Source organism: Schistocerca nitens, chromosome 2 (genome assembly GCF_023898315.1).
Source record: "Schistocerca nitens isolate TAMUIC-IGC-003100 chromosome 2, iqSchNite1.1, whole genome shotgun sequence".
NCBI lineage: Eukaryota > Metazoa > Arthropoda > Insecta > Orthoptera > Acrididae > Schistocerca > Schistocerca nitens.
This window is the reverse complement of record NC_064615.1, coordinates 11,328,593-11,354,150: the sequence shown is the minus strand read 5'-3', so window position 1 is coordinate 11,354,150 and position 25,558 is coordinate 11,328,593. Positions and strand designations below refer to the sequence as shown.

The 25,558-nt window shown below is 44.6% G+C and overlaps 1 protein-coding gene across 1 annotated transcript in view; it reads right to left on the bottom strand.

The window, feature by feature from the left end:
• Positions 1–25,558, bottom strand: part of LOC126234240 (cytochrome P450 9e2-like) — an 82,249-nt gene that overhangs the window by 4,991 nt on the left and 51,700 nt on the right. The window contains exon 7 of the mRNA XM_049942931.1: positions 16,563–16,826. Coding sequence (XP_049798888.1) covers positions 16,563–16,826 — 264 coding nt within the window. The remainder of the gene's footprint in view (positions 1–16,562; positions 16,827–25,558) is intronic.

The window sequence follows — 25,558 nt, the reverse complement described above, 5'->3', positions numbered from 1 at the left end:
TGAACTTTTTCCATAAACACTCAACATTGTCAGTGTCGGAACAGAAATTTTCGTTTTGATCTGTTAGGTAGTCTGAAATCTGCCTCATATTACTCTTGCTAAACAGACAAACCTTCCTCCCTTTTTTTATATTCCTGTTTATTTCCGTACTCAGGGATGTAAAGGATGAGCCAGACAATAAGGGATTTTACTTTATTATATGAGCCTCAAACCGGTAACTTCATTTTTCCATTACGGCCAAGCCACGGCCGGCAGTGTTAGCTGCCTGTAAATTCTTTCGTCCCACGGTCTAGTAACAGGAAGTCAGCACCGAGGAAGGGCACCTTGATCACGCGCCTCTCTCATGTGCTTACGAGGTAACGCCGCCCCAGGCGTCGCTTAGCAGGCAACGCTCTGGAAAGTTCCATGCCGCCCGCACGGTTTGCTCGGTCCTGACCAATCAGGGTGGAGGAAGCCGCGTGGTGCGTCGAATATACCCGGCCGCCCGTCGCCGGGCCCCCTCTCTTGTATTCTTGCTCACCCGCAAGTCGGATGCGCGTCCTGTAACATTGAACATGTCCCGCTTCTCCCGGTGCTGCGGCACTGTGGACTTAGTTATGGCAGACAACAACTTTCGGTAGCTTCGCGAACAATGTTCGCCACATTATAAGTTCTGGCTCACCCTCACCTCCCTAGGCCTATGTAGCCCCTTTTCATCATGCTTTAGCCAATAAATGGCCTTTGTCTAAAAATTACCCTATTATTCCGCAACGCGCACCGCCTGCCCATACCCGCCATCCTGTACAATTGGTGTCAGAAGTGGGATTGCGTTCCCGTAGTGACTTTGTCGTTACACAAAATTTTTTCCGGCGGGACGCCGTGAACTTCGCGCATGGAATGCGCCAACTGGCCGCCACGTTTGCTCCACGTGGGCCGTGGCTGCTCCACCAAACACGCACAGGGCGCGCGCTGCAGCGAGGCAGCCCACGCTAGTCAGCCACGTGAGCCGGGCGCCGCCGCGCTGTTCGCTGCCTGAGTTCGAGGGGCCTGCGCTGCGCTGCGCGACCGGCCGGGCCGCCGTCATCCGCCGCCGCGCCAGCCGACGCCGCCGCCGCGCCACCCACCACCGCCCGCCGCTGTCACCGACGCGCCAGGGGCCTGCCGCCATCGCCGACCGGCCGAGCCAGCGCCGTCCGCCGCCAACACATTTGCCGCCGCCCGAGGGTCCGGACGCCGCCGCCGCCGTCGCTGCCGCAGCCACTGCACCACGCCGTCGCCGCCACCACTGCGTCGCACCGCCTCCATCGCCATGTAAGTCGCCGCGATGCTTACAACTATAGCTTCGACGATCTTCCGCCGCTGGATTGAGAATATTTGTGGCCGTCCTTTTTTTGTAACGATCATTACTTTTTTCTGGTCACTAGCGTCCCATAAAATTGTAAACATGCCGATGGGAACACGAGCGACGGAACGGGATACCCCCGTAGAGGCACCCGCCTCGCAAGACCCGCTCGAGGCCATAAATTCGCAAATGCGCCAGTTATTCGCACAAAATCTGGAGCTACTTGAGCAAAACCGCGTCTTGAAACAGACGCTGGAAGCTAGTGCGCGAACTTCCATACCTGTGGGTAGCTCCACCCCTGTAACAAATGCTCAAACAGAGGCAACTAACACTAATTCTGTTTCTAATACAAACGCCACACTTTCTGCTAACATGGCGACTGTAAGTAATTTTCCTGCGGCTGATTTCATTCCCACGTTTTCTGGGAAGTCCCACGAAAATGTGGCTATGTTTTTACAAAATATTCGTGATGTGGGTCGCACGTGTGCCTGGCCGGATGATCTATTGGTCAATGTAGCCAGACTGAAGTTGACAGGGGAAGCCCGAATGTTCATAGAAACGGTGGACGAATTGCGTGACACGCACGAATTTGAAGTATTCGCCCGCGGATTGACTACGCGTTATTCCGATACCAGAGGTACCGCATATTACAGAGATCAATTATCAACCCTTAGGCAGAAGCCTAACGAGGATTTTGATGCCTTTGCAGATCGCATACGAGCAGGTGAAAATGCCAGTGAAAACAGAATTTTGCGCTCAGAAGCGGAAGCGCGTGCAATTGATGCGTTTGTTCGCGGTATTGACCCCCGCATCGGAGGAGAAGTCAAAGCAGCCTCCCCCACTTCTCTGTTTGAAGCTGTTCGTTTGGCAATGCTTCGCGAAGAGGTATTGCGTTTTTGCGCTGCCGCCCCGCGCCCAACGAACCCAGTACCGGTCCCAGCAAAAGAAGTATTTTGTCAGCGTTGTGGGAAGCCCAACCATACGGCAATGCGCTGTCGCGCGCCGTATTGCACTATTTGCCAGACAGTAGGTCATGCTAATAATGTTTGCCCCACAAAGTCTCCATTTTCTAATCAGATGCGCGGCCACCGCCGCAACGTGGGGTCGAATCAGGGAAACGCTTGGGGGGCAGGTTCCGCCACCCACCCGCGCCCCCGACAAAAGTAATACACCCGGTTAGGACCGAAAAATGTAAAGAGGTGGAACATGTTAGTCTATTTGGCGTACTCGGGAACAAATTAGTTAGAATTTTAGTTCAAAATGGTTCAAATGGCTCTGAGCACTATGGGACTCAACTGCTGAGGTCATTAGTCCCCTAGAACTTAGAACTAGTTAAACCTAACTAACCTAAGGACATCACAAACATCCATGCCCGAGGCAGGATTCGAACCTGCGACCGTAGCGGTCTTGCGGTTGCAGACTGCAGCGCCTTTAACCGCACGGCCACTTCGGCCGGCAATTTTAGTTGATACTGGTGCTCAAGTTAGTGTATTGTTTGTGGAGAAAAATGATCGAAGGGTGTTACAGCCACCCCGGTACCATATCAGTGGCCTTGGAGAGGAAGTAATTGTCCCTGCAGGTTCGTGTGTAGTGAGTCTGCAAATCGACGAGGGTAAATACAGTCAGAGGATGGAGGTAGTAAGGCTAAAGAAGGGTGAATTTGACATCATACTAGGGAATGACTTCCTGCACCGTTATCAGGGGATAGTGGATTATCGAACGCGAACTGTGCAGTTCGGCGAAGCAATTCACCGATTTGCCAGTGCGCACCCCCGTCAGACGCGAGGGAGCTGCGAAAGCCGCCGTTCACAGTCTCCCATAAAACCGCAGATGTGGGCGATAAAAACCACTGACCCTGTGAGGATAAAAGGCGGAAGTGGAAAGATTCTCTGGATAGATGTCAAAAGTCAAGAACAGCCCAAGACGGACATTTTGGTTGACCCGCTCACCCACAATGATGTTTTAGATCGTCAGTCAGTCCATACAAAGAGAAGTATCTGCCGACCGGAAAGGAGACAGAAGGGTTTTGCGATACCAGTAAGTATAGATAATTTTGGTGTAAAAGATGTTGTGATACCGAAGGGTACTGTTGTTGCCGGTGGACAGGAAATTTTTGAGGAAATAAGAGGAAGTGAGAAGCAGCGAGATAAAGATGAGAAAGGAAGGAAAGGAAAGAAATGTTCAGTTAGAGAAGTGCGATATGTCGCGTCGACGATAAGGAGTCAGTTAGCAGAGAAGTTAGGTCATTTAAACAGTGAGGAGAAAAGGATGTTGCAGCCAGTATTAGAGGAATTTTCGTGGTTATTTGAAGAGAGGCAGTTTCTACCGGCTACGGATTTGGTTCAGCACGAAATTCCGACCGGAGAAGCTCGGCCTATTACGCCAGTAGTTCCACCCATAAAAGCAAGAAAGAAGGTAATACAACCGCCTAGACAGCAACGTAGATATGCTCTAAGGTCAAACCCCTATAATTTGCGTGCCAGAGAGTAGGTCTGAAATGGTATGTAAACAGTTGGAAAAGTCCTGCATGCAGCAAGAGAATTAATTGACGGAAAACACCGTCGTTACTATACATTTAATTAAATTGTGCATGTTAGTTATAAGTAGATATAAGAATTGGCAACTGTTGGTAACTGGTAATAGAATTTATGACGTCACATGTTAATGGAAGTGACTGAAGTTATGTAATCATTTTGTCTTGTCATTTAACGTCTCCAGTAATGTTATCGTAGCAGTCGAGAATTAAAAACACAAAAATTCTTTAATCATGGAATTAAGGGGAAAGTTGTCCTTGTCAACAGAACACTTAGAGAAAGAATCAGTTAATCTAGAATATATCAAAGGGATTCACATTTCACCTGTTAATTTAGTGAATAGTGCACGAACACAGCTACTAAAGCTTTACCATAAAAACATGATAGTAACACGCCTTCGTAACCGTCAGTAGATCAGTGACTACATGCAGCCGTCTACCTGTACTTTGAAAGACGCCCTATTACATGTATGTTTTGCTAAATGATCACACAACGATAAAAACATGAATAAATACGTCCAAGTTAAACAACCAATATGTTACTCTAAAGTAAGTCTTCCTCAAGTGCTATTTTATTGTTTTCATGATGCGATGCGAACAGACAAGGTAAGTTTTCTTGCTACCACGTATTTCTGTATATTAAATGCCACGGAAGGAGTCGCGTAAATACCTCCACTGTTGTCTACAGCTGTTTACATGCGCCGAGCCCCGCCCCTCCCTATCAGCTGGCGACGCGGCCCCCTTCCCTTCCCTCTCACTGGCCTGCCGAGAGAGCGGCCATTGCAGTCCCCTCTTCCCCCACCTCCCGCCTCTGTCTTTGGCGCGTGCAGCATCTGCACCTTTCCCCTCGCCCCTCCGCCCGTCACATCGCCAAGCACGCCACGTGCGTCAGCCACGCTACACCTTCGTACGTTGCAGTTTAAACAGCAAACCTAAAGGGATAGTTATAGAAATAAAATCACCGGCTTAATATTGGCCTACAGATTTTATTAGTCTTATCTAAAGACGGAAATCTATGTGTCTTGTCTATTTGAGTTTTCAGTAAGGAACAAAATCGTGAGAGAGAACTTTTTCCTGGTACGCATTGTGGAAACTATCAGGATTAGAAAACATTGGAATTTCAGATCGATCTCCGGCTATGTTGTATTACCACCACGGTTAATAAACGGATCTATATGGTGTCAAGGAAGCCGGCACTTGTCGCTATATCTGTCCTGTAAACGACCGCTGTGTGGGAAACGCGTTAGCCAAGGAGTTGGGTTTGGAATGCCATCGCAAAATACAGTTTATCTAGAAGCCTAACACCTGCCATGTACCTAAATTTTAGGAGAACAGAGTGTTTAAGTAAAATAATTGGAACCCAATAGTTTTGTGACCTCTAGCGATTGAAGTTATTAGAGTCCCTTAGAAAAGAACATCCTCCATGCATAACTGTCGTGAACAACATAAGCTAACTCTGGAAGGAAATTTTGTGACTGTACCGAGAGATAAACTTCATTCGTAGCAAGAGGACGGACCCAGCGTGAACGCCAGCTATGCCGCCGAGCCAGTGAAACCGGACGCAGCCGTACTGTCAGCTGTACTGTCAGCAACTTACAATCTCACGAGCGCGACGCGTGTCGCACCTTAGCACCTCAAGCTGCACTGAATCTCAACACAGAAATTCTTAACCATTATATAACGAACCCTTTGAATAACTTTATGCACATTTTCAATAGTAAGGAACATACTTTGCTCCCTACACACTCTTTATATGACAAATGAACTCTAATTTTATTAAAAACCAAAGCACCGACAGGTAAGTCATATCGACGTCTTCGAGATGCAACCAGCTTCGTCGAGCCGCCAATATTGATTATATGGAAGCAGGTAAGTGAGAGAATTAACAAAAGGAACAACAATCATATCCTTGAACGATTGACTGGGTGACTGATAATCACAAATATTTGCAAAAACAAATCAACACGGCAGACAGCATATCACAAGTTTAATAATTATTGGTCTGTTCATTGAAGGCGACACAAAACCACTTTTCATCAGAATCTTGTTGAAGGAAGTATTAACGTAACATCACACTATTCCACAGCATTACACACAACATTGCCATTACTTAACGACAGTTTTCTCGTAGGTAGAAGTACCAAAGACTCTCAGTTGGTATGGAGATGCAAATGTGAGCATAAAGGTATACCAAGGAATACTTACACTCATTTTGCTACGAAATGTAACTGGAGGATAAGGAAGTTTTATTTGAAAGAAATAATATTTTGAACTTTTGCTTTGTTGCGGTTTTGCCATGTCTTGTAGTATCACTATGACGAGTTGCCAATTACTTATGTCAAATTACTTATGTCTAATTTCTTGTGTCCAATTATTTAAGTCCATGTATTATCTTATTGTTGTTCATTTTGACTGTTTTATTACTACCTATTTAGAGAATTTTGCTAAAGTTTTGCCAGCACCAGTAATTTAGTATTTGTATCAACCTAGTGTTCCCATGTGTCACTGTGTTACTATATTGATGAGAATAATCATTTTGTAGGATTTCAAGTATGCTAGAGTAAGTTCCCGAGTACTGCCAATTATTTGTTTAATAATAATGATGTCTTAGGTGATAAATTGTTTTGGAAGAGTAGTTTAGGATGTAACCATGCTTTATTTTGATTTGTATTTGAATGTTTATCTGGAGGGACATACCACATGCCTACCCCCGTGACAGAACGAGCAAGGTTTGGCCATATACCTAGTCTGTTGGATGAACAAGAGAACCACACCCGCAAGGGCACGTACCTTACGTGACGCGGCTGGCACCCGCGCGGTCCCTTAGCTGTCTGTGTCGTTTCTTCACTTTTACGTTTCGCGACATAGTCCATCCTACCCACTTTCATCTTTCCTCTCTCAACACAAAACATGAAGAGTTATGCACAACCCGCAAGGGCACGTACCTTACGTGACGCGGCTGGCACCCGCGCGGCCCCTTAGCTGTCTGTGTCGTTCCTTCAATTTTCCGTTTCGCGGCATAGTCCGTTCTACCCACTTTGATCTGTCAAATTTCAACAGACACAAAACTATTCAGCCCAGACTTTGATCTTCCATCTCGAAGAAGAGTTCACGAGAACAGTGTTCCGTGCTCTCTGACGACAGCTGATCAGGCAACATCAGACGCTAACCGCGTCTAGCCCGCAGCTAAACGCCAGTAAGCGGAAATCTCTGTTCAAAACCTTGAGCCTTCTTTGACACTGTTTCCCGTTGTATTTTCCGAAGGAATACCCACTACTGAAGTAGTAGCATTTAACTGTATGACGTGTCCCAGGACACTGCGAGATAACCAATGATAGACGGAGTTTTAAGCAACCAGCTGGGCCCGAGGAGGCCAGCACTACGGAGTTATAAAGACGGCGAATTTGGCCGCAAAGTAAAGTTTAGTCGCAATATGTTCAGAGGATAAAGACGACGAATTTTGTCGCGCAGTAAAGTTTTGTTTTAGGTGAGAGAAGTCGAGTTTGAAGAAGAAGTATGAAGTAGCTATCTTGGAATCGCAGAATTGTCATATACACAGTTAAGTAGGCGAAAACGTCGTGTCAACGATGCGCCATGCACTGTATCTTCATAAAGGGAAAGTCCTTCAGAAATTACGCTCCACTTAGTTGATTCTAATTTAACTCCTTACGCTTTCTGTTTCCACTATGGAAATCTCTAGATTCTTGTGGAGTTTTGTCGAGTGATGACACGCGTAATCCCACTTCTATTTTGTTTGTCATCAGTGAATAAACCATATCGATTACGCATATCTATTTCCCTTTGGAGAGAATGTAAAATACAGACAGCGCAGTGAACAGCGTCGGTAAGCTTCATCGCTCTCTCTCGCTCTTACACCTGACGCATGCTTCCTGCGCCGCGCACGTGCGCACGTAGCCGCCTCGGCTTCGCTTCTCAGCTGCCGCGTGCAGCCCTGACGCCGCGCTGGCCTTGGAAATTATCTGCCGCGCGCCTTTCTGACTTAGCGCGAGATTCGCAGTCAGCTGCCACTCTGACGTAGCCTCCGCGCAGATCTTTAGCAAACGGTTCCTGTTGGAACACCATTAATAACCTTTCATGCCACTATGGCTTACTCAATTAGCATTCGCGCATCTTTAATTATGTTTTTTTTTATACCTGAAAGCTTATTCGTGATCCCTTGTCAGCTAACTTGCCAGCTTTATCTAATAAATCAAATGATCACCTATCGTCAATTGATGACTTTCTAAAACATTGAAAAAGGACAAATTTCTTACCCTCGCCTGTTGGCACACTTAAATGAATGGCAAACAGTCGCAAATTAAACCAAACAAAAAAGAGAAAACAAGAACCTATCAGGCATGTGCCCTCCCTTAGTTTTAAGAGTGAAACTGAAATAACAACTAATGTGGAAAAACTAGTTTTGTGTAGTGAAGTGTTCCCTTAGTGATAACTCCCTTTTCAACTGTGTTTTGAAACATGTGGACCTCCCCTCATACCCCCCTGCGCTGAGTTCCAGTGCACGGACCTGACCACGGCCACGCCCCCTACCCGCCGGCAGCCTGCGCGCTGCCCGCTGAGGACAACACACCACGCCGCCTCGTGCCACTCGCCCTCGCCGTGACTCATCAGTGGTGATGTGTTTAAATTTTCAACTTATTTTAACAAAAGCAAAAAAAAGACATTTTTACTTCAACTTCCCAACAAGAACACTTGACATATTTATCTAATTCACACTGCAATGTTGTGTCCTAATTTTGTTTTGATATTCTATGATATTTTATGATGTTTTGATATTTTATGATGTTTTGATGTTTTATGATGATTCTTGTATACACAAATATTGTTGATGTAAGTCCCCTTGCGACCCTTAGGAGGTCTTTAGAGTCTCTACACCCTCCCATACATTAAGACCCCTGCCGTCTTCCGTGAGGGCCTTTCTTAATCAAGTGATGTTCACTTTCTTTTGCAAGATAAATTTGTTTACATTCAAATAATAATTACCTTGAGCGAATTCACGTACGTTCTCCGCTCCCACGGAAGGGGGAGGAATGTAAAGGATGAGCCAGACAATAAGGGATTTTACTTTATTATATGAGCCTCAAACCGGTAACTTCATTTTTCCATTACGGCCAAGCCACGGCCGGCAGTGTTAGCTGCCTGTAAATTCTTTCGTCCCACGGTCTAGTAACAGGAAGTCAGCACCGAGGAAGGGCACCTTGTTCACGCGCCTCTCTCGTGTGCTGACGAGGTAACGCCGTCCCAGGCGTCGCTTAGCAGGCAACGCTCTGGAAAGTTCCATGCCGCCCGCACGGTTTGCTCGGTCCTGACCAATCAGGGTGGAGGAAGCCGCGTGGTGCGTCGAATATACCCGGCCGCCCGTCGCCGGGCCCGCTCTCTTGTATTCTTGCTCACCCGCGAGTCGGATGCGCGCCCTGTAGCACTTAACATCTCCCGCTTCTCCCGGTGCTGCGGCACTGTGGACTTAGTTATGGCAGACAACAACTTTCGGTAGCTTCGCGAACAATGTTCGCCACATTATAAGTTCTGGCTCACCCTCACCTCCCTAGGCCTATGTAGCCCCTTTTCATCATGCTTTAGCCAATAAATGGCCTTTGTCTAAAAATTACCCTATTATTCCGCAACGCCCACCGCCTGCCCATACCCGCCATCCTGTACAGGGATGCTGCAACGGCCTCGTGATCACTGATTCCCTGTTCTGCGGTTACAGAGTCGAAAAGTTCGGGTCTGTTTGTTATCAGTAGGTCCAAGATGTTATCTCCACGAGTCGGTTCTCTGTTTAATTGCTCGAGGTAATTTTCGGATAGTGCACTCAGTATAATGTCACTCGATGCTCTGTCCCTACCACCCGTCCTAAACATCTGAGTGTCCCAGTCTATATCTGGTAAATTGAAATCTCCACCTAAGACTATAACATGCTGAGAAAATTTATGTGAAATGTATTCCAAATTTTCTCTCAGTTGTTCTGCCACTAATGCTGCTGAGTCGGGAGGTCGGTAAAAGGAGCCAATTATTAACCCAGCTCGGTTGTTGAGTGTAACCTCCACCCATAATAATTCACAGGAAACATCCACTTCTACTTCACTACAGGATAAACTACTACTAACAGCGACAAACACGCCACCACCGGTTGCATGCAATCTATCCTTTCACAACACCGTCTGTGCCTTTGTAAAAATTTCGGCAGAATTTATCTCTGGCTTCAGCCAGCTTTCCGTACCTATAACGATTTCAGCTTCGGTGCTTTCTATCAGCGCTTGAATTTCCGGTACTTTACCAACGCAGCTTCGACAGTTTACAATTACAATACCGATTGCTGCTTGGTCCCTGCATGTCCTGACTTTGCCCCGCACCCTTTGAGGCTGTTGCCCTTTCTGTACTTGCGCGAGGCCATCTAACCAAAAAAAAACCGCCCAGTCCACGCCACACTGCCTCTGCTACCCGTGTAGCCGACTGCTGAGTGTAGTGTAAGTGTACCATATCGCCCTGCGTCAAGTTGTTCAGGAGGCGGATATCCGGTGTGCATTGTCGTCTCGACAATAGAAGTTTTCCATGAAGAGCGCGCATTTTTTGCAAGTCGGATGAGTGAAGCAGGAAATACGAGCCGAGGGTAGAGGACGGAAGAGTGGCACTGTAGGATATAGAAACAAAGCTATTTCCATTATTGTTAAAATTAAAAGTGAGATAAATAGCGAAACAGTGGGAGTCGGAGATGCCGGTCATGTGTGCGTGAGGCGCTCGCTCGTGTGAGTGAATGTATGTGTGTTTTCCTTTTCTGAAGAAAGCTTTGGCCGAAAATCAATTTGTGAGAGGCTTTTCGTTGTGCCTGTCTGCAACTTAACTGTGTCATCTTTACCGCAAGTACCAATCTATATTTTCCTATACTGCTGAAATGAGGTAAGTGGAAGGGCGGTAAAAACAAGTGAAACAATCAAAGAATACGGAGGAATCAATGTAATTTTTGAAAGAGGTTGTATCGCAAGATCAGTAGATCAAGTGTTTAATATCAGTAATCGCACGCGAATATTGAAAAATGGTGTTTGTCTGACACAGTTTTTAAGATTCGATAAATTCGATGAAAAATATTTCAGACTGAATGAAACTGTAGCATTTTAAAGACAGTGATGAGTGCAACTGCGAACTGAAGTACTGTGAGTCTGAATTTGTTCTGTAATACGCAGTGGCTATAATTGCAAACATTTCTTATTAATCACTATCTGTTACCACGGAAATTACATTGTCTACTTAAAAAAAAAATAGTTCAAATGGCTCTGAGCACTATGGGACTTAAATTCTGAGGTCATCAGTCTCCTAGAACTTAGAACTACTTAAACCTAACTAACCTAAGGACATCACACACATCCATGCCCGAGACAGGATTCGAACCTGCGACCGTAGCGGTCGCGCGGTTCCAGACTGTAGCGCCTAGAACCGCTCGGCCACCCCGGCCGGCTTGTCTACTAACATTCAGTGAAAAGTTCTATAAACAATTCCAAGGTATCGGAGTGGAGATATAGGGTTGGTAACAGCCCACACTTTCACAACTCTCAACCTTGCCTTATTCATCTGCCCTACATAACTGCTTTGCCCACAACTAATTACATTCCTAGCCAACGGCATTGTTGAAGTGGTAACACCGGTTCCCGTCAGATCACCGAAGTTAAGCGTTGTCGGGTTGGGCTAGTACTTGGACGGGTGACCATCCGGTCTGCCGAGCGCTGTTCGCAAACGGGGCACACTCAGCCCTTGTGAGGAAAACCGAGGAGCTACTTGATTGAGAAGTAGCGGCTCCGGTCTCGGAAACTGACATACGACCGGGAGAGCGGTGTGCTGACCACATGCCCCTCCATATCCGCATCTAGTGACGCCCATGGGCTAAGGATGAGACGGCGGTCGGTCGGTACCGTTGGGCCTTCATGGCCTGTTCAGGAGGAGTTCAGTTCAGTTTCGATTAAATTCCAATAGCCTTGATTAAATTTGTGAACGCTAAGTGAACATTTCAAATACAGAGAGAGGAGGAAAAGTGTTACGACTTCCATCATACAAAACAGTTCGGAATCGGCTTCTCCATTGATGCTGTTCGACTCTTGAAAAGACTACCCAGCACTCTGCGCTCGGTTAAATGCCCTACTGCATTCCAGGAAAAGCTGAAGTTCTTCCTTTTCTCACCCTCGTAACATTTCCCCTAAAAATTAACAAATACTCCCGGACGAAGAAGTGAAGCAGCCGTAGGACATGGTCGGATGGCAACGTAACTTCGTACACTATCGATTGTTATCCAAATGATTATCGTTGCAATTCTCTGTGGCAGGTATAACGGCCACCAGAATGCATTAGTGTTGTTCGTGTTAAGCATTGTTACTAGGTGTGACGGTACGTCACATAAATAGACAATTGGAGAAAGGGAGAAGAAGTTTTTTTATGAGATGTGTGAACCCTAAATTATCTAAATAAGTACGTCTGCGCGATGTATAAGAAATAGTTAAGGATTGTAAATTATCATTATAAAAACGCAAATATCGATGTAATTAACAAAACACAGTTTTTTGTATAATCTCTGTGTAATATAGGCCATGAAGATCAGAGACAATGCTTTGATTGAAAAACTCTCCTGTTTTTGTTTCGTCTAGAGGTAGGCCGCCATTGTAGCGCTGGATAATATTTGATGAAATTTTGGTTGTAATTTAGTAAAATATACTTATTATTGTTATTAGAAAATGTGTATTATTGACTTATTTGTCACCTCTTATGATCGCAACCATTAATTATAACTAACAAAATTTTTACAGAACTTCGTAGTCCAGGGAACTCATCTCCCCTAGCAGGATTTAGTCGGCCATTACGCTGACTGTATCATTTAATTAAAATTTCGTATCACAATATTAAATGTAAATGCGAAAGACTTCTCAGTTTTGATCTTTCATTAATTCAAAGTAAAAAAGCGTAGTAATAAACTGCATTTACTAAAATCTACAGCATTGAATGAGTTCAGTATGTTTCATTTTGGCCGCCTAACGGCAGATGAGATTCTCTCCAGTTTTGTCTTGCAAATAATGAACAAGAAATATTGAAAATCAGTATATTCAAAAAGCCCCGCAATATCTCAGTTTATCTTTGTGACATTTGGTTCATAAATAACCAGTAGCTCCTGAGACCGATGTTAATAATTACAGTTTATGTAAGAATACGCTTATTTTCTTTTCTAAATAGCAGCGCTCACGCAAACTATTTATTAGAAGGCGGTGAGTCGCGCGTTGTGTTTAAAAAATATTCGGGGCAGCCGATGTCCGTACGAGTGCTATCGCGGTATAAGTTAATTAAAAGTCTCATGCTAGCCCACGATATTTAAAGCCACCCCAACCAAAATCATAAAATATATAATTATAAAAATAAAAATATATAATTATCCCGTGATTAAGTGCACCCACCCAAACAAACACATATATAATTATACCGTGATACAGCCTAGGTGACTGATGACCTCAGATGCTGAGTCCCATAGTGCTCAGAGCCATTTGAACAGGTTAGGTGGAATACGTAAGAGGTGTGAGCAGTCCGGCGCTGACTGGCCACTGTGCAGGACACGGAGGCCGCATACTCGTCTCAGAACGTGTTCAAAATGGTTCCAATGGCTCTGAGCACTATGGGACTCAACATCTGAGGTCATCAGTCCCCTAGAACTTAGAACTACTTAAACCTAACTAACCTAAGGACATCACACACATCCATGCTCGAGGCAGGATTCGAACCTGCGACCGTAGCAGTCACGCGGTTCCGGACTGAAGTGCCTAGAACCGCACGGCCACCGCGGCCGGCCCAGAACGTGATATCAGCACCTGAATGAAAGGGGACACATTGTGGGTCGCCGTTTGGCCGGCTTGTCGAATCGTGTGATATCCAAATTATTGGAACGCGTCCGACAGCAGACTGCATGGGAACGTGAGGTCACGCATACTCGTCGTGAAGGTTCCAGTCGACCACGGTTGACCGTCGCAAGGTAGGATCACCGTATCCTGCACCAGGCACTTCGTATTCCCCTCACAGTTGCACTGTCGTCCTAGAACAATGGACGCCCTGGGACATTCTATGTCTTCCCAGACCATTGGTCGGAAACGAGCACCAGCGGGACTCATGCATAGGCTGCTGCTAACACCACAACACCAACGGCTGCCTTAAGAGTTGAGCCGTCATCAGGAAGCATGGGCAACTGATGAATGACGTCGCACTGTGTTCAGCGACGAATCTCTGTTCTGCACTACCCCAGGTCACCAACGTCGGCGAGTATGGTGACCTGTGCAGTGGTCCCTCTTCCAATGGTTCAGAGAGGCACAGAGTGTTACCCGTGGCGTCACGGTGTGGACAGCCAACGTGTATGGCTTCAGGTCACGGTTGATAGCCATTGAGGGAACTCTGATGCCACAACGGTATGTGACAGTCATGCTGTATCCTGGATATCAAGGATCATTTACAACATTCGTACGTGAGCTTGCCTCAAAAGATGATACAAAGGCTTTATGTACCCATCTCAAACGTATCAGAAGGTGCCTCAAAGCTAGATGGGGTGCAATGTCGTACTAATAACTGGATACATACTGCCAAGTACTTTGTAAATGCGAATCGATTTTGTAATCACTGAAATAACACTACACACTCTCTCAACCCGTGAAGTTTAATTTCGCTTCCTCCTAATCTCCTACATGCTTCACTTTTTTTGTCGGGAAGTGTATGTGGACAGTTTCTCTCTATCAAACAGTAAAGAAAATATTCCCATCTCCCATTTACTCTTTTTTACCTTTGTTTTCTTCATAATTTACGCCTCTTTCCTTCCTCACTTCATTACCTGTGTTTTGTCACGTTCCTTCTCCTCTCCTCTCTTTTCCCTCGCGTCTATTTTTGTCAGTGTTCTTAGTTGAAATGCACCTATCCGCATTTATCACTTTTGTTCTGCGAGGGTTATCCAGAAAGTAAGGAACGATCGGTCGCGAAATGGAAACCACAGTGAAAATCCGATGAATGTTGGACAGTGTCCCTAGTATGCCCGTCGATCGCGTTACGTCGTTCTTTTTAGTTCTGAGCACACAGGGAGCACGTGAACATGCCTAGAACAATAGTGCCTCCCGCCAAGTACGAGGGCCTGGTGAGAAATTTCGCCTAAAGCTATGCAGCCAACTTTACATAACTGTCTTGCGTTTTTTTCTGCAAGACAGTTCTCAATCGCATTCTGCACGGGCAATGAAGATGCTCCGACATCGTTTTCAATTGGAAATGTTTGTTTACTCAAAATACGGCCTGCAATTGTCTCCCTCTGAATTTCATCTCTGTTCACATGACCCGTTGGCTAAGAAGATAACATTTTGGCACAGACAACGAGCTGTACGCCAGCATAGAGAATTGGCGGAAAGCAGTGACGGCTGCCTTCTATAACTAGGGTATTGGAAAGTTGGCACAATGCTACGACAACCGCCTAAGTCGGATCGGCGACTATGGAGATAAGTGGGTGGAAGTTGTAGCTAACTGTTGCAAACAAGTAAAACAGTTTCACTGTGGTTTCCATTTCGCGACGTATCCTTCCTTACTTTCCGAATAGCCCTCGTATTATTCGTGAACTAATATAAACTATCTTTTTTTCTACCATAGCTAACATAGTTTCCACTATTCACGTTATATTTATTTCTAATTGCTGTATCCCATGTTAAATGTAAGGTAACTTATCACATATGTTTCATAATGTACATAATGTAAAATGTCTGTTGCTCCATCATGGACAGGGGGCATTGGCTGCTTAACTTACTGTCAGTGTCAATGAACTTCACCAACAGCCGTGTAACTTAAGATGTTATTTTATTTTATTTTGAAGGCTACCATATCAGCTTTTCACTATACCATCTTAGGCCCCCCGCGCATCGTTTATTTAGATAGATGCATATGGGGCGAGGATGGCACAGTGAAATGCTGAAACTGACAGCCTTCAAAATAAAGTAACATCTGAAGTTACACGGCTGTTCTTGAATTTCATTGAACCTGACATTAATGTAAAATGTGTCGACGCCTGGATTGGTACGTGAGGGGGCCTGATGACCCTAACCATGCAAGATTAAAAAATATCAGTCGATAAATACAACACATAAAATCACAAAAGCAACTGTCGTTACAGTGATAGCTCTATAATAAGAAATATGCTACACACTAAGAACGTAATTTTACAAAATCGGAGTAACAAAACTGGGTTATTTTGGATGACAAGAGAAATATGACACAACAGTGGTGAACGTACACTGACAGTCAAGAAGAGCGACGGCGTAAAAGTGGGGAAAAATTCGCATACAAAAGCTTCTGCCACAAGTTTAGAAGATGGCATCATGATACGGGCACAAGGGCTACAGCCAGCGATACTAGAAGATGAAAAACAATCAGACCGTAGCATAAAAATGGTACCTACATAGACTGGATACAAATAAGAAGTTTATAGCAGAGACAGGCAATGGCCGTATACTCCAATAAAGTACTGTTGCAGATTTGAATTAATCTTCCTAATTAGCTAACGATTCCCGTAAAAGAAAAAGAGAGGGATGTATCATGATGTAAAAGATGTCTGGAATCTATGAGGGCATTTATCGTAGATTCTCAGTGGGATTCTCAGCTGGGAATAATCTTAGAGTTTTCGTTGGATTCACTGCTCACAGCACTGACCAATGCAGCTGCGAGGTCCGGATCCAAATGGGAAGTAGGTGAATGGTTTGATGAGGTGCTTGTTCTTCGGGCTGAATCGTTCCGGGTCGAAGCGATCTGGCTTCGGAAAGTACTTGGGGTCGCGGTGGATGCCGTGGACGGGCACCCAGATGCCATCTCCAGGTCGCAGTTCGACTCCTGGGCAAGTCTCTGTGGCTGGAAGCACGTACGGGCGTGTGCATTGGCGGTCCAGCACAGCCCCTGGAGAGTGCATTCTCAGCGTCTCTGTGAACAAAAGAAGGATGCTGAAGCCAAAGTAGGAGCGAATTAGAAGAAATGCACTGAGCAGTAAAAATGTTTGAGCAGTGCAGAAACGAGTAATGAGGTAATATGTCTTTGGGGCGTCCCTTCTCGTCCTTACATCAGTTGTTACGTAGCGTAGGGCGCCGCAGCCAGAACCACAACAATGAGCGCGACGCGAGACAAATAACGCGACGTACTGTTACTGTTCCGCAGACTTTCTCGGAACCAATTATTAGTGGACGCGGAGTAATTCACTGCACTAATGTTAATATACAATCAGTCTAAATAAGGGTGGCCACGTTCGCTTATCCCGTGAGACAGGGTTAGTGTTGCCACTACCACTACATCACAACTGAGTGCCACAAACAGCTTACATTCGCATCTATACTCTGCGAACCGCTGTGAAGTGCACGGCAGAGGGTACTTCCCACTGTAGCAGTTATCGGGCCTTTTTCCCTTTCGAGTCACGTATGGAGCTTGGGAAGAACGATTATTTAAATGGCTCTGTGTGTGCTGTGATTAATCTTGTCCTCACGATCACTATAGGAGCGATACTTAGGTGGCTGAAGTATATTCCTAGAGACATCATTTATAGGCAGTCCTTGAAACTTTGCTAGTCGGTTTTCTCGGGATATGTTATGTCTATCTTCAAGAATGTGACAGTTCGTGCTGCCTTTCTCTGCATACGTTCATTACGCCCTTCTAGTCCTATTTGGCAGGATCCCATACAACTGAACAATATTGTAGGACAGATCGCACAAGTCATTTGTAACCAATTCAGTTTCCTTTGCAGACTGGTTGCATTTCCCTTGTATTCTAAAAATAAATCAAAGTCTACTACGTGCTTTGCCCACGACTGGGCCTATGTGATCTTTCCATTTTGTGCCCCCACTTAGTGTAGCACTTTGAAATCTTATCGAGATCTGACTGAATATTTGTGCAGTTTCGTTTAGACTGTACTTCGTTGCAAACAACTACATCATCTACGAAAAGTCTGACGTTACGATTAATATTGTCCGCAAGGGGTTGTTAATATACAACATGGACGACAAGGAACTCAGTACACTTCGCCCTTGAAAACACCATGGCGGCCCACATCATCATCCGTTTGGTTGGATAACAGGAATACCGGGCTGGAGAACAGGCCCCGTCTCCCAGGAGCTGAGTCTTTACGAGCAAACCAGGAGCTTCTTTACCTGTTGTTACTCGTGCTTTAGGTATAAGTGTATATGTGTTTGTATGTGCGTGGGGCCCACTTATCACGGGATAATTATATATTTTTATTTTTTATGATTTTGGTTGGCGTACTTTATATATTGTGGGCTAGATGAGACTTTTAATTAACTTATACCGCAATAACACTAGTACGGACATCGGTTGCCCAGAAGTACGTACACTATAACATTTTTTAAACACAATGCGCGACTCACCGCCTTCTAATAAATAGTATGCGTGAGCACTGCTATTTAGAAAAGAAAATATACGTATTCTTACGCAAACTGTAATTATTAACATGGGTCTCAGGGGCTACTGGTTATTTATGTACCAAACTACACAAAGATTAACTGAGATATTGCGGAATGTAATTATTTTAAATATTTCTTGTTCGTTATTTGCAAGGCAAAACTGAGGAGAATCTCATCTGCCGTTAGGCGGCCAAAATGAAACATACTGAACCCATTCAGTGCTGTGGATTTTAGAAAATGAAATTTATTACTATGCTTTTTTACTTTGAAATTAATGAAAGATCAAAACTGAGAAGTCTCTCCATTTACATTTAATATTATGCATGAAATTGTAATTAAACAATACAGTCAGCGTAATGGCCGACTAAATCCTGCTAGGGGAGATGAGCTCCCTGCATTATGAAGTTCTGTAAAAATTTTGTTAATTATAATTAATGGTTGCGATCATAAGAGGTGACAAATAAGTCAATAATACACACTTTCTAATAACAATTATAAGTACATTTTACTAAATTACAACCAAACTTACACTAAATATTACCCAGCGCTACAATGGCGGCCTACCTCTAGATGAAACAAAAAACAGGAGCTTGTTCAATCAAAGCATTGTCTCTGATCTTCATGGCCTATGTTACACAGAGATTATACCACAAACCTTTGTTTTGTTAATTACATCGATATTTGTGTTTTGATAATAATAATAACTCACGTTCTTTACTATTTGTTATACATCGCGTACACGTGCACAGTCGTGAAATAATTTATAATTCACACGTCTCATAACAAAAACCTCTTTTCCCTTTCTCCAAATGTCCATTTATGTGACGTACCGTCACAACTTGAGCTAAGCAAGGCTCTATTTGAAAAAGAATAGCTCAATTTTTGTTTTACTGATTTTGGTTTATTTCAAATCAGCTTTCGGCATATTAGGCCATCTTTAGGAAACAACAATTATTACCTGAAGATGGCCTGACAAGTTGAAATTAGTTTGATATCAACAAAAATTAATAGAACAAAAACAGTGAACTTGTTATTCAACCTAAAATATGGAATTGTTCTACCAAGAAGTAACGGAAGAATCCATAAATAAAAACAGCTCGATGAAGTCATAGATTCGAGCCGCGCACGTCTGCTTTCATGCCCCATAGCTAACAAGATGCAAATTATAATGTGGAGCTGTGATCCCGCAATTAAGTAGTCTGTCCACTGGTTAGAATTTCGATTTAATAAAATACTTAGAAATGTATGATAGAAGTTAAATGAATAACTTAACAAAAATGGGTTCTATTCTAGTATCTGTAGTTGATGTAGACAACAGAGAATTATCTTTAATAATCTTTACACAAGAAAGGACATCTCAAATAACAAGGAAGTGGTTCCAAGATATTCAGTTAAAATACAGATAGAATAAATTAAGTAAAATTACATTGACAGCGTTACAAGAATGGTAGCAAAATCCCCAAACTAAATTATAAGCAAAGGTAACGGGAAACCTAAGTCCATTTCCTGGTCACGACACACAAAATATTCACCATCTCACAATAGTTCAGTGTTCAACATGATGAATCGCAAATTGACAACCGCGATACAAGGAATGGTGCCTCATACTCTGCGTATTCTCCGTTCCGAAATACAAGCGGTTAAAATTCCAGTCCTACACTGGATCACATTCAGACCTCTCGAAATATAAAGTCCTCTCAGAAGCTAAAGTACGGTAGCGGCCGTTCACCGCCCGGAATCAGTACCAATCGTTACCATAGGCAGGTCTGCCTGCTTCCAGAACGAAAATCCAACAGCCCAGAATCGCTCCCTTGAACTTTTCACTAGGAAAGTGCCAGTCTTCAATTGACTCCCATAGTGATCCTCTACTGAGTGCTTTTCCAATGGCTGAAGACTGCCCCCCCCCCCCACCCAAAAAAATACATAGTTCTTAAGCTCCAAAGACATAATTTGACTCAACATGACTACTTTCCAGACTTAACTAATTTATTACAACAATATTTAAATAAAGAAATCTTACAAATATTTGGTCACTCAGATCATTCACAATAATTACAAATAAAAGATTATTCATAAATGAATAAGCTAGTATTCGTCCGCAAGTGCACTCATGTTAAATGACAACGAATTGTGGTTAAATATTATTTAGTTGTTTTATGCGTTCTTGACAAAGGCGTCTTGTGGTTCTCTTTTCAATTGTGGTGTCCGCTAACATATGCGACTGACGATTTTTAAATTACCACCGTTTTTAATAGCACTTGCAGTCACCATTTAAATAAAGTTACTGGCAAAATAGTAACTTATTCATTAAATAACTACACAAGTATACCATATGTGAGGTATTCATACCGTATGCACACGCTATGTTATTCTGGAGAATACGATGTTCTGGCAAACATTTTCATAATACAATTGGTACAAAAGACGTCATAAGTCAGTAAATAAAATAGATATAGACGAGTGGCCTACTGGGAGGATAGCTATTGTGCAATGCCATCATCTGAGATATCGTTTGTTGAAATCGAATGAAGCTTTTAAAAGTTTTTAATTCGGTGGTTCACGGTGAAAATATTTATTCACTGTGAGATATTAACTCCTGTAATTTTGAAGATATTGAAATATTATTGTGTCACGGGATGTGCCTCATTGTTATGATATCGCGCATGTATTCAGATTTGCTTCAATACTTGACTGTAAATTATTATACATTCTCAAAGAGGTGTAAAAAGCCGTCTCTCAGTTTGTCTGAAAGCCCGCCATTGCTGGTGCATCTCCTGCACAAAGGCCATGCGAGTAATAGCCGTCCAGATTCCCAGCTTTTGGAATTTACTCATTTCCGGCGACGCTGCTCGTCTTTCTACATGGATTTGTCAATACAGGTCGCCCTGAGTCTTGGGCCCTCTAGCGTTCACTTATACAACAAATTCATCTTACCTGGTACCAGTACTGGGTGGCAGATTAGTTCGTCTATAAACGCAATAGCGAGCACGACTAGCCGATGGGCACGGCCAGAAAAAAAAATGGTTCAAATGGCTCTGAGCACTATGGGACTTAACATCTGAGGTCATCAGTCCCCTAGAACTTAGAACTACTTAAACCCAACTAACCTAAGGACATCACACACATCCATGCCCGAGGCAGGATTCGAACCTGCGACCGTAGCAGTCGCGCAGATCCGGACTGCGCGCCTAGAACCGCTAGACCACCGCGGCCGGCAACGGCCAGAATTCCCGCCAAGTGTGTTCCTGGTGCAGATTACTTAGGCAGACAAAAACATAGGCGAAACCGTGATCTGGTCAAATGAGTCCCGATTTCGGTTGGTAACAGTTGACGGTGGGGTTCGGGTGTGGCGCAGATCCCACGAAGCCAGGCTCCCAAGCTGTCAACAAGAGACTGTGCATGCAGATGGTGGCTCCACAATGTGCGGGCAGTGCTTAAATAGAATGAACCGGGTCCTCTGGTCCAACTGAACCGATCATTGACTGCAAATGATTATTTTAGGCTATTTGGAGACCATTTGTAGTCGTTCATGGACTGCATCTTCTCAAACGACGATCTGATTTGTATGGATGAAAATGTGTCACGTCACTGGGCCACAATTGTTTGTGGTTGGTTTCAAGAACATTTTTCACAGTTCGAGCGAATGATTTCGTCACGCAAGTCACCCGACATGAATCCCGTCGAACATTTGTGAGACATAATCAACAGGCCAGTTCTTGAACAAAATCCTGCACACTTTCGCAATTATTGAGGGCCATAAAGGCAGCATGGCTTAATATTTCCGGGGGGGGGGGGGGGGGGGGAGACTACAAACGACTTGTCGAATCCATGCTGAGTCCTGGCGCTGCACTATGCTGGGGAAAAGGAGGTCCGACACGGTTTTATGATGTATCCCATGACTTTTGTCTCCTCAGTCTCAGACTTCGCTGTTAGTCACGTTTCACAGCTCAAAAATAACAGTAATCTTCATAAATATACACTCAGGAGCTACCAAACTACTCAAAACATGCCTACTTATGAGTATCACCGATTTTCACTCTGATGAGGCCGGCAGCGCGGAGTTTGCAGAGAGTGGAGGCGGGGGGAGGGGAAGTACAGTCCTAACAGTTTCAGAAAGGAGGATAGGTGGAAGGAAGAAAGCTGAATTTCTCCCAAGAAAAGGAAAGTTTCTTATGCTAATCACCTTACATACTACACTACTCGCCTTTAAATTGCTACACCAAGAAGGAATGCAGGTGATAAACGGGTATTCTTTGGACAAATATATTATACTAAAGCTGACATGTGATTACATTTTCACGCAATTTGGGTGCATAGATCCTGAGAAAACAGTACCCAGAACAACCACCTCTGGCCGCAATAACGGGCTTGATACGCCTGGGCATTGAGTCAAACAGAACTTGTATTGCTTGTACAGGTACAGCTGCCCATGCAGCTTCAACAGGATACTACAGTTCAAGAATAGTGACTGGCGTATTGTGACGAGCCAGTTGCTCGGCCACCATTGACCAGACTTTTCAGTTGGTGAGAGATTTGGAGAGTTTGCTGGCCAGGGCAGCCGTCGAACGTTTTCTGTATCCAGAAAGGGCGGTACAGGACCTGCAACATGCTGTCGTGCATTATTCTGCTGAAATGTAGGGTTTCGCAGGGATCGAATGAAGGGTAGAGCCACGGGTCGTAACGCATCTGAAATGTAACGTCCACTGTTCAAAGTGCCGTCAATGCGAACAAGAAGTGACCGAGACGTAACCAATGGCACCCCATGCCATCACGCCGGGTGATACGCCAGTAAGGCGACGACGAATACACGCTTCCAATGCGCATTCTCTGCGATGTCGCCAAACACGGATGCGACCATCATGATGTGGTAAACAGAACCTGGAATCATCCGAAAAAATGACGTTTTGCCATTCGTGCACCCAAGTTCGTCGTTGGGTACAGCATCGCAGGTGCTCCTCTCTGTGATACAGCGTCAAGGGTAACCGCAGCCACGGTCTCCGAGCTGATAGTCCATGCTGCTGCAAATGTCGTCGAACTGTTAGAGCAGATGGTTGTTGTCTTCCAAAGGTCCCCATCTGTTGACTCATGGATCGAGACGTGGCTGCACGATCCGTTACAGCCATGCGGATAAGATGCCTGTCCTCTCGACTGCTAGTGGTACGAGGCCGTTGGGATCCAGCACGGCGTTCCGTATTACCCTCCTGAACCCACCGATTCCATATTCTGCTAACAGTGATTGGATCTCGAATTCGACCTTTATCAAAGTAGGAAACGTGATGGTACGCATTTCTCCTCCTTACACGAGGCATCACAACAACGTTTCACCAGGCAACGCCGGTCAACTGCTGTTCGTGTATGAGGAATCGGTTGGAAACTTTTGTCATGTCAGGACGTTGTAGGTATCGTCACCGGCGCCAAGCTTGTGTGAATGCTCTGAAAAGCTGATCATTTACATATCACAGCATCTTTTTCTTGTCGGTTAAATTTCGCGTCTGTAGCACGTCATCTTCGTGGTGTAGTAATTTTAATGGCCAGTAGTGTAGTTACCTACTACCTACAATGCGCTTAACAAAGATAGTATATTTGCTATGAGATATGTATCCATCATTTTTCTTTCAAGTAGTTAACATTCAGATATTTACGAGTACTTTCTATATTCACAATTCAATCGTTGTAAATATTGGTGACATCTGGAGAAAAGTGACGCGAATTGAATGACATCCTTAAGATTGTAGAGCCATTTGGGATTCAGCTACGAAATACTTTTGAGATAAGTGGCTGCGGCCACACTTATTATTGCTCAATATCCGTTATGTATTCTGGCATTCTTCAAACTGATACTAACTGACGCGTCAGTGAAGCGAGACGGCGATAGGCTTCGGTTTGCGAATACCTTTTATTTTCTATTTCTCCCACGGCCATGACCTCTAGTTTGCAAAAATGTTCCACACTGCGCGCGATTATTATTGGAGAGAGGTGGAGAGGGAGGGGGGGGAATGGAAGTTACGTGGATGCTGCTGATTTAACCTGATGAGCGAAAACATTATAACCATCTGCTTAATAGAGTGTTGGTCCATCTTTGAAATGCAATGCAGTAGCGATTCCGAGTCTCTAAAATTAGACATGTGCCTGTTAGGTTACTGGTCTACGCACAGGTCATGCATTTCCCGTCCGTTAAGGGCCGGTGGGTGTGGCTGCGGAACGAACGCCCGATGGCATCCCAGATGTGTTCCATTGGGCTCCGATCAGGCGAATCTGATGGCCAAGATATCAACGTGAGTTCATTATCACGCTCCTCAAATCACTGTAGCATGATCCTGGTCCTGTGACACGGACAGTTACCCTGCTGGAAGATGCCATCGCCGCCGGTAAAGACGTCAGGTACGAACGGATGATCCCCCCCATGAACCATGGACCTTGCCGTTGGTGGGGAGGCTTGCGTGCCTCAGCGATACAGATGGCCGTACCGTAGGTGCAACCACAACGGAGGGGTATCTGTTGAGAGGCCAGACAAACGTGTGGTTCCTGAAGAGGGGCAGCAGCCTTTTCAGTAGTTGCAGGGGCAACAGTCTGGATGATTGACTGATCTGGCCTTGTAACATTAACCAAAACGGCCTTGCTGTGCTGGTACTGCGAACGGCTGAAAGCAAGGGGAAACTACAGCCGTAATTTTTCCCGGGGACATGCAGCTTTACTGTATGGTTAAATGATGATGGCGTCCTCTTTGGTAAAATATTCCGGAGGTAAAATAGTCCCCCATTCGGATCTCCGGGCGGGGACTACTCAGGAGGACGTCGTTATCAGGAGAAAGAAAACTGGCGTTCTACGGATCGGAGCGTGGAATGTCAGATCCCTTAATCGGGCAGGTAGCTTAGAAAATTTAAAAAGGGAAATGGATAGGTTAAAGTTAGATATAGTGGGAATTAGTGAAGTTCGGTGGCAGGAGGAACAAGACTTTTGGTCAGGTGATTACAGGGTCATAAATACAAAATCAAATAGGGGTAATGCAGGAGTAGGTTTAATAATGAATAAAAAAAATAGGAGTGCGGGTAAGCTACTACAAACAGCATAGTGAACGCATTATTGTGGCCAAGATAGACACAAAGCCCATGCCTACTACAGTAGTACAAGTTTATATGCCAACTAGCTCTGCAGATGATGAAGAAATTGATGAAATGTATGACGAGATAAAAGAAATTATTCAGATAGTGAAGGGAGACGAAAATTTAATAGTCATGGGTGACTGGA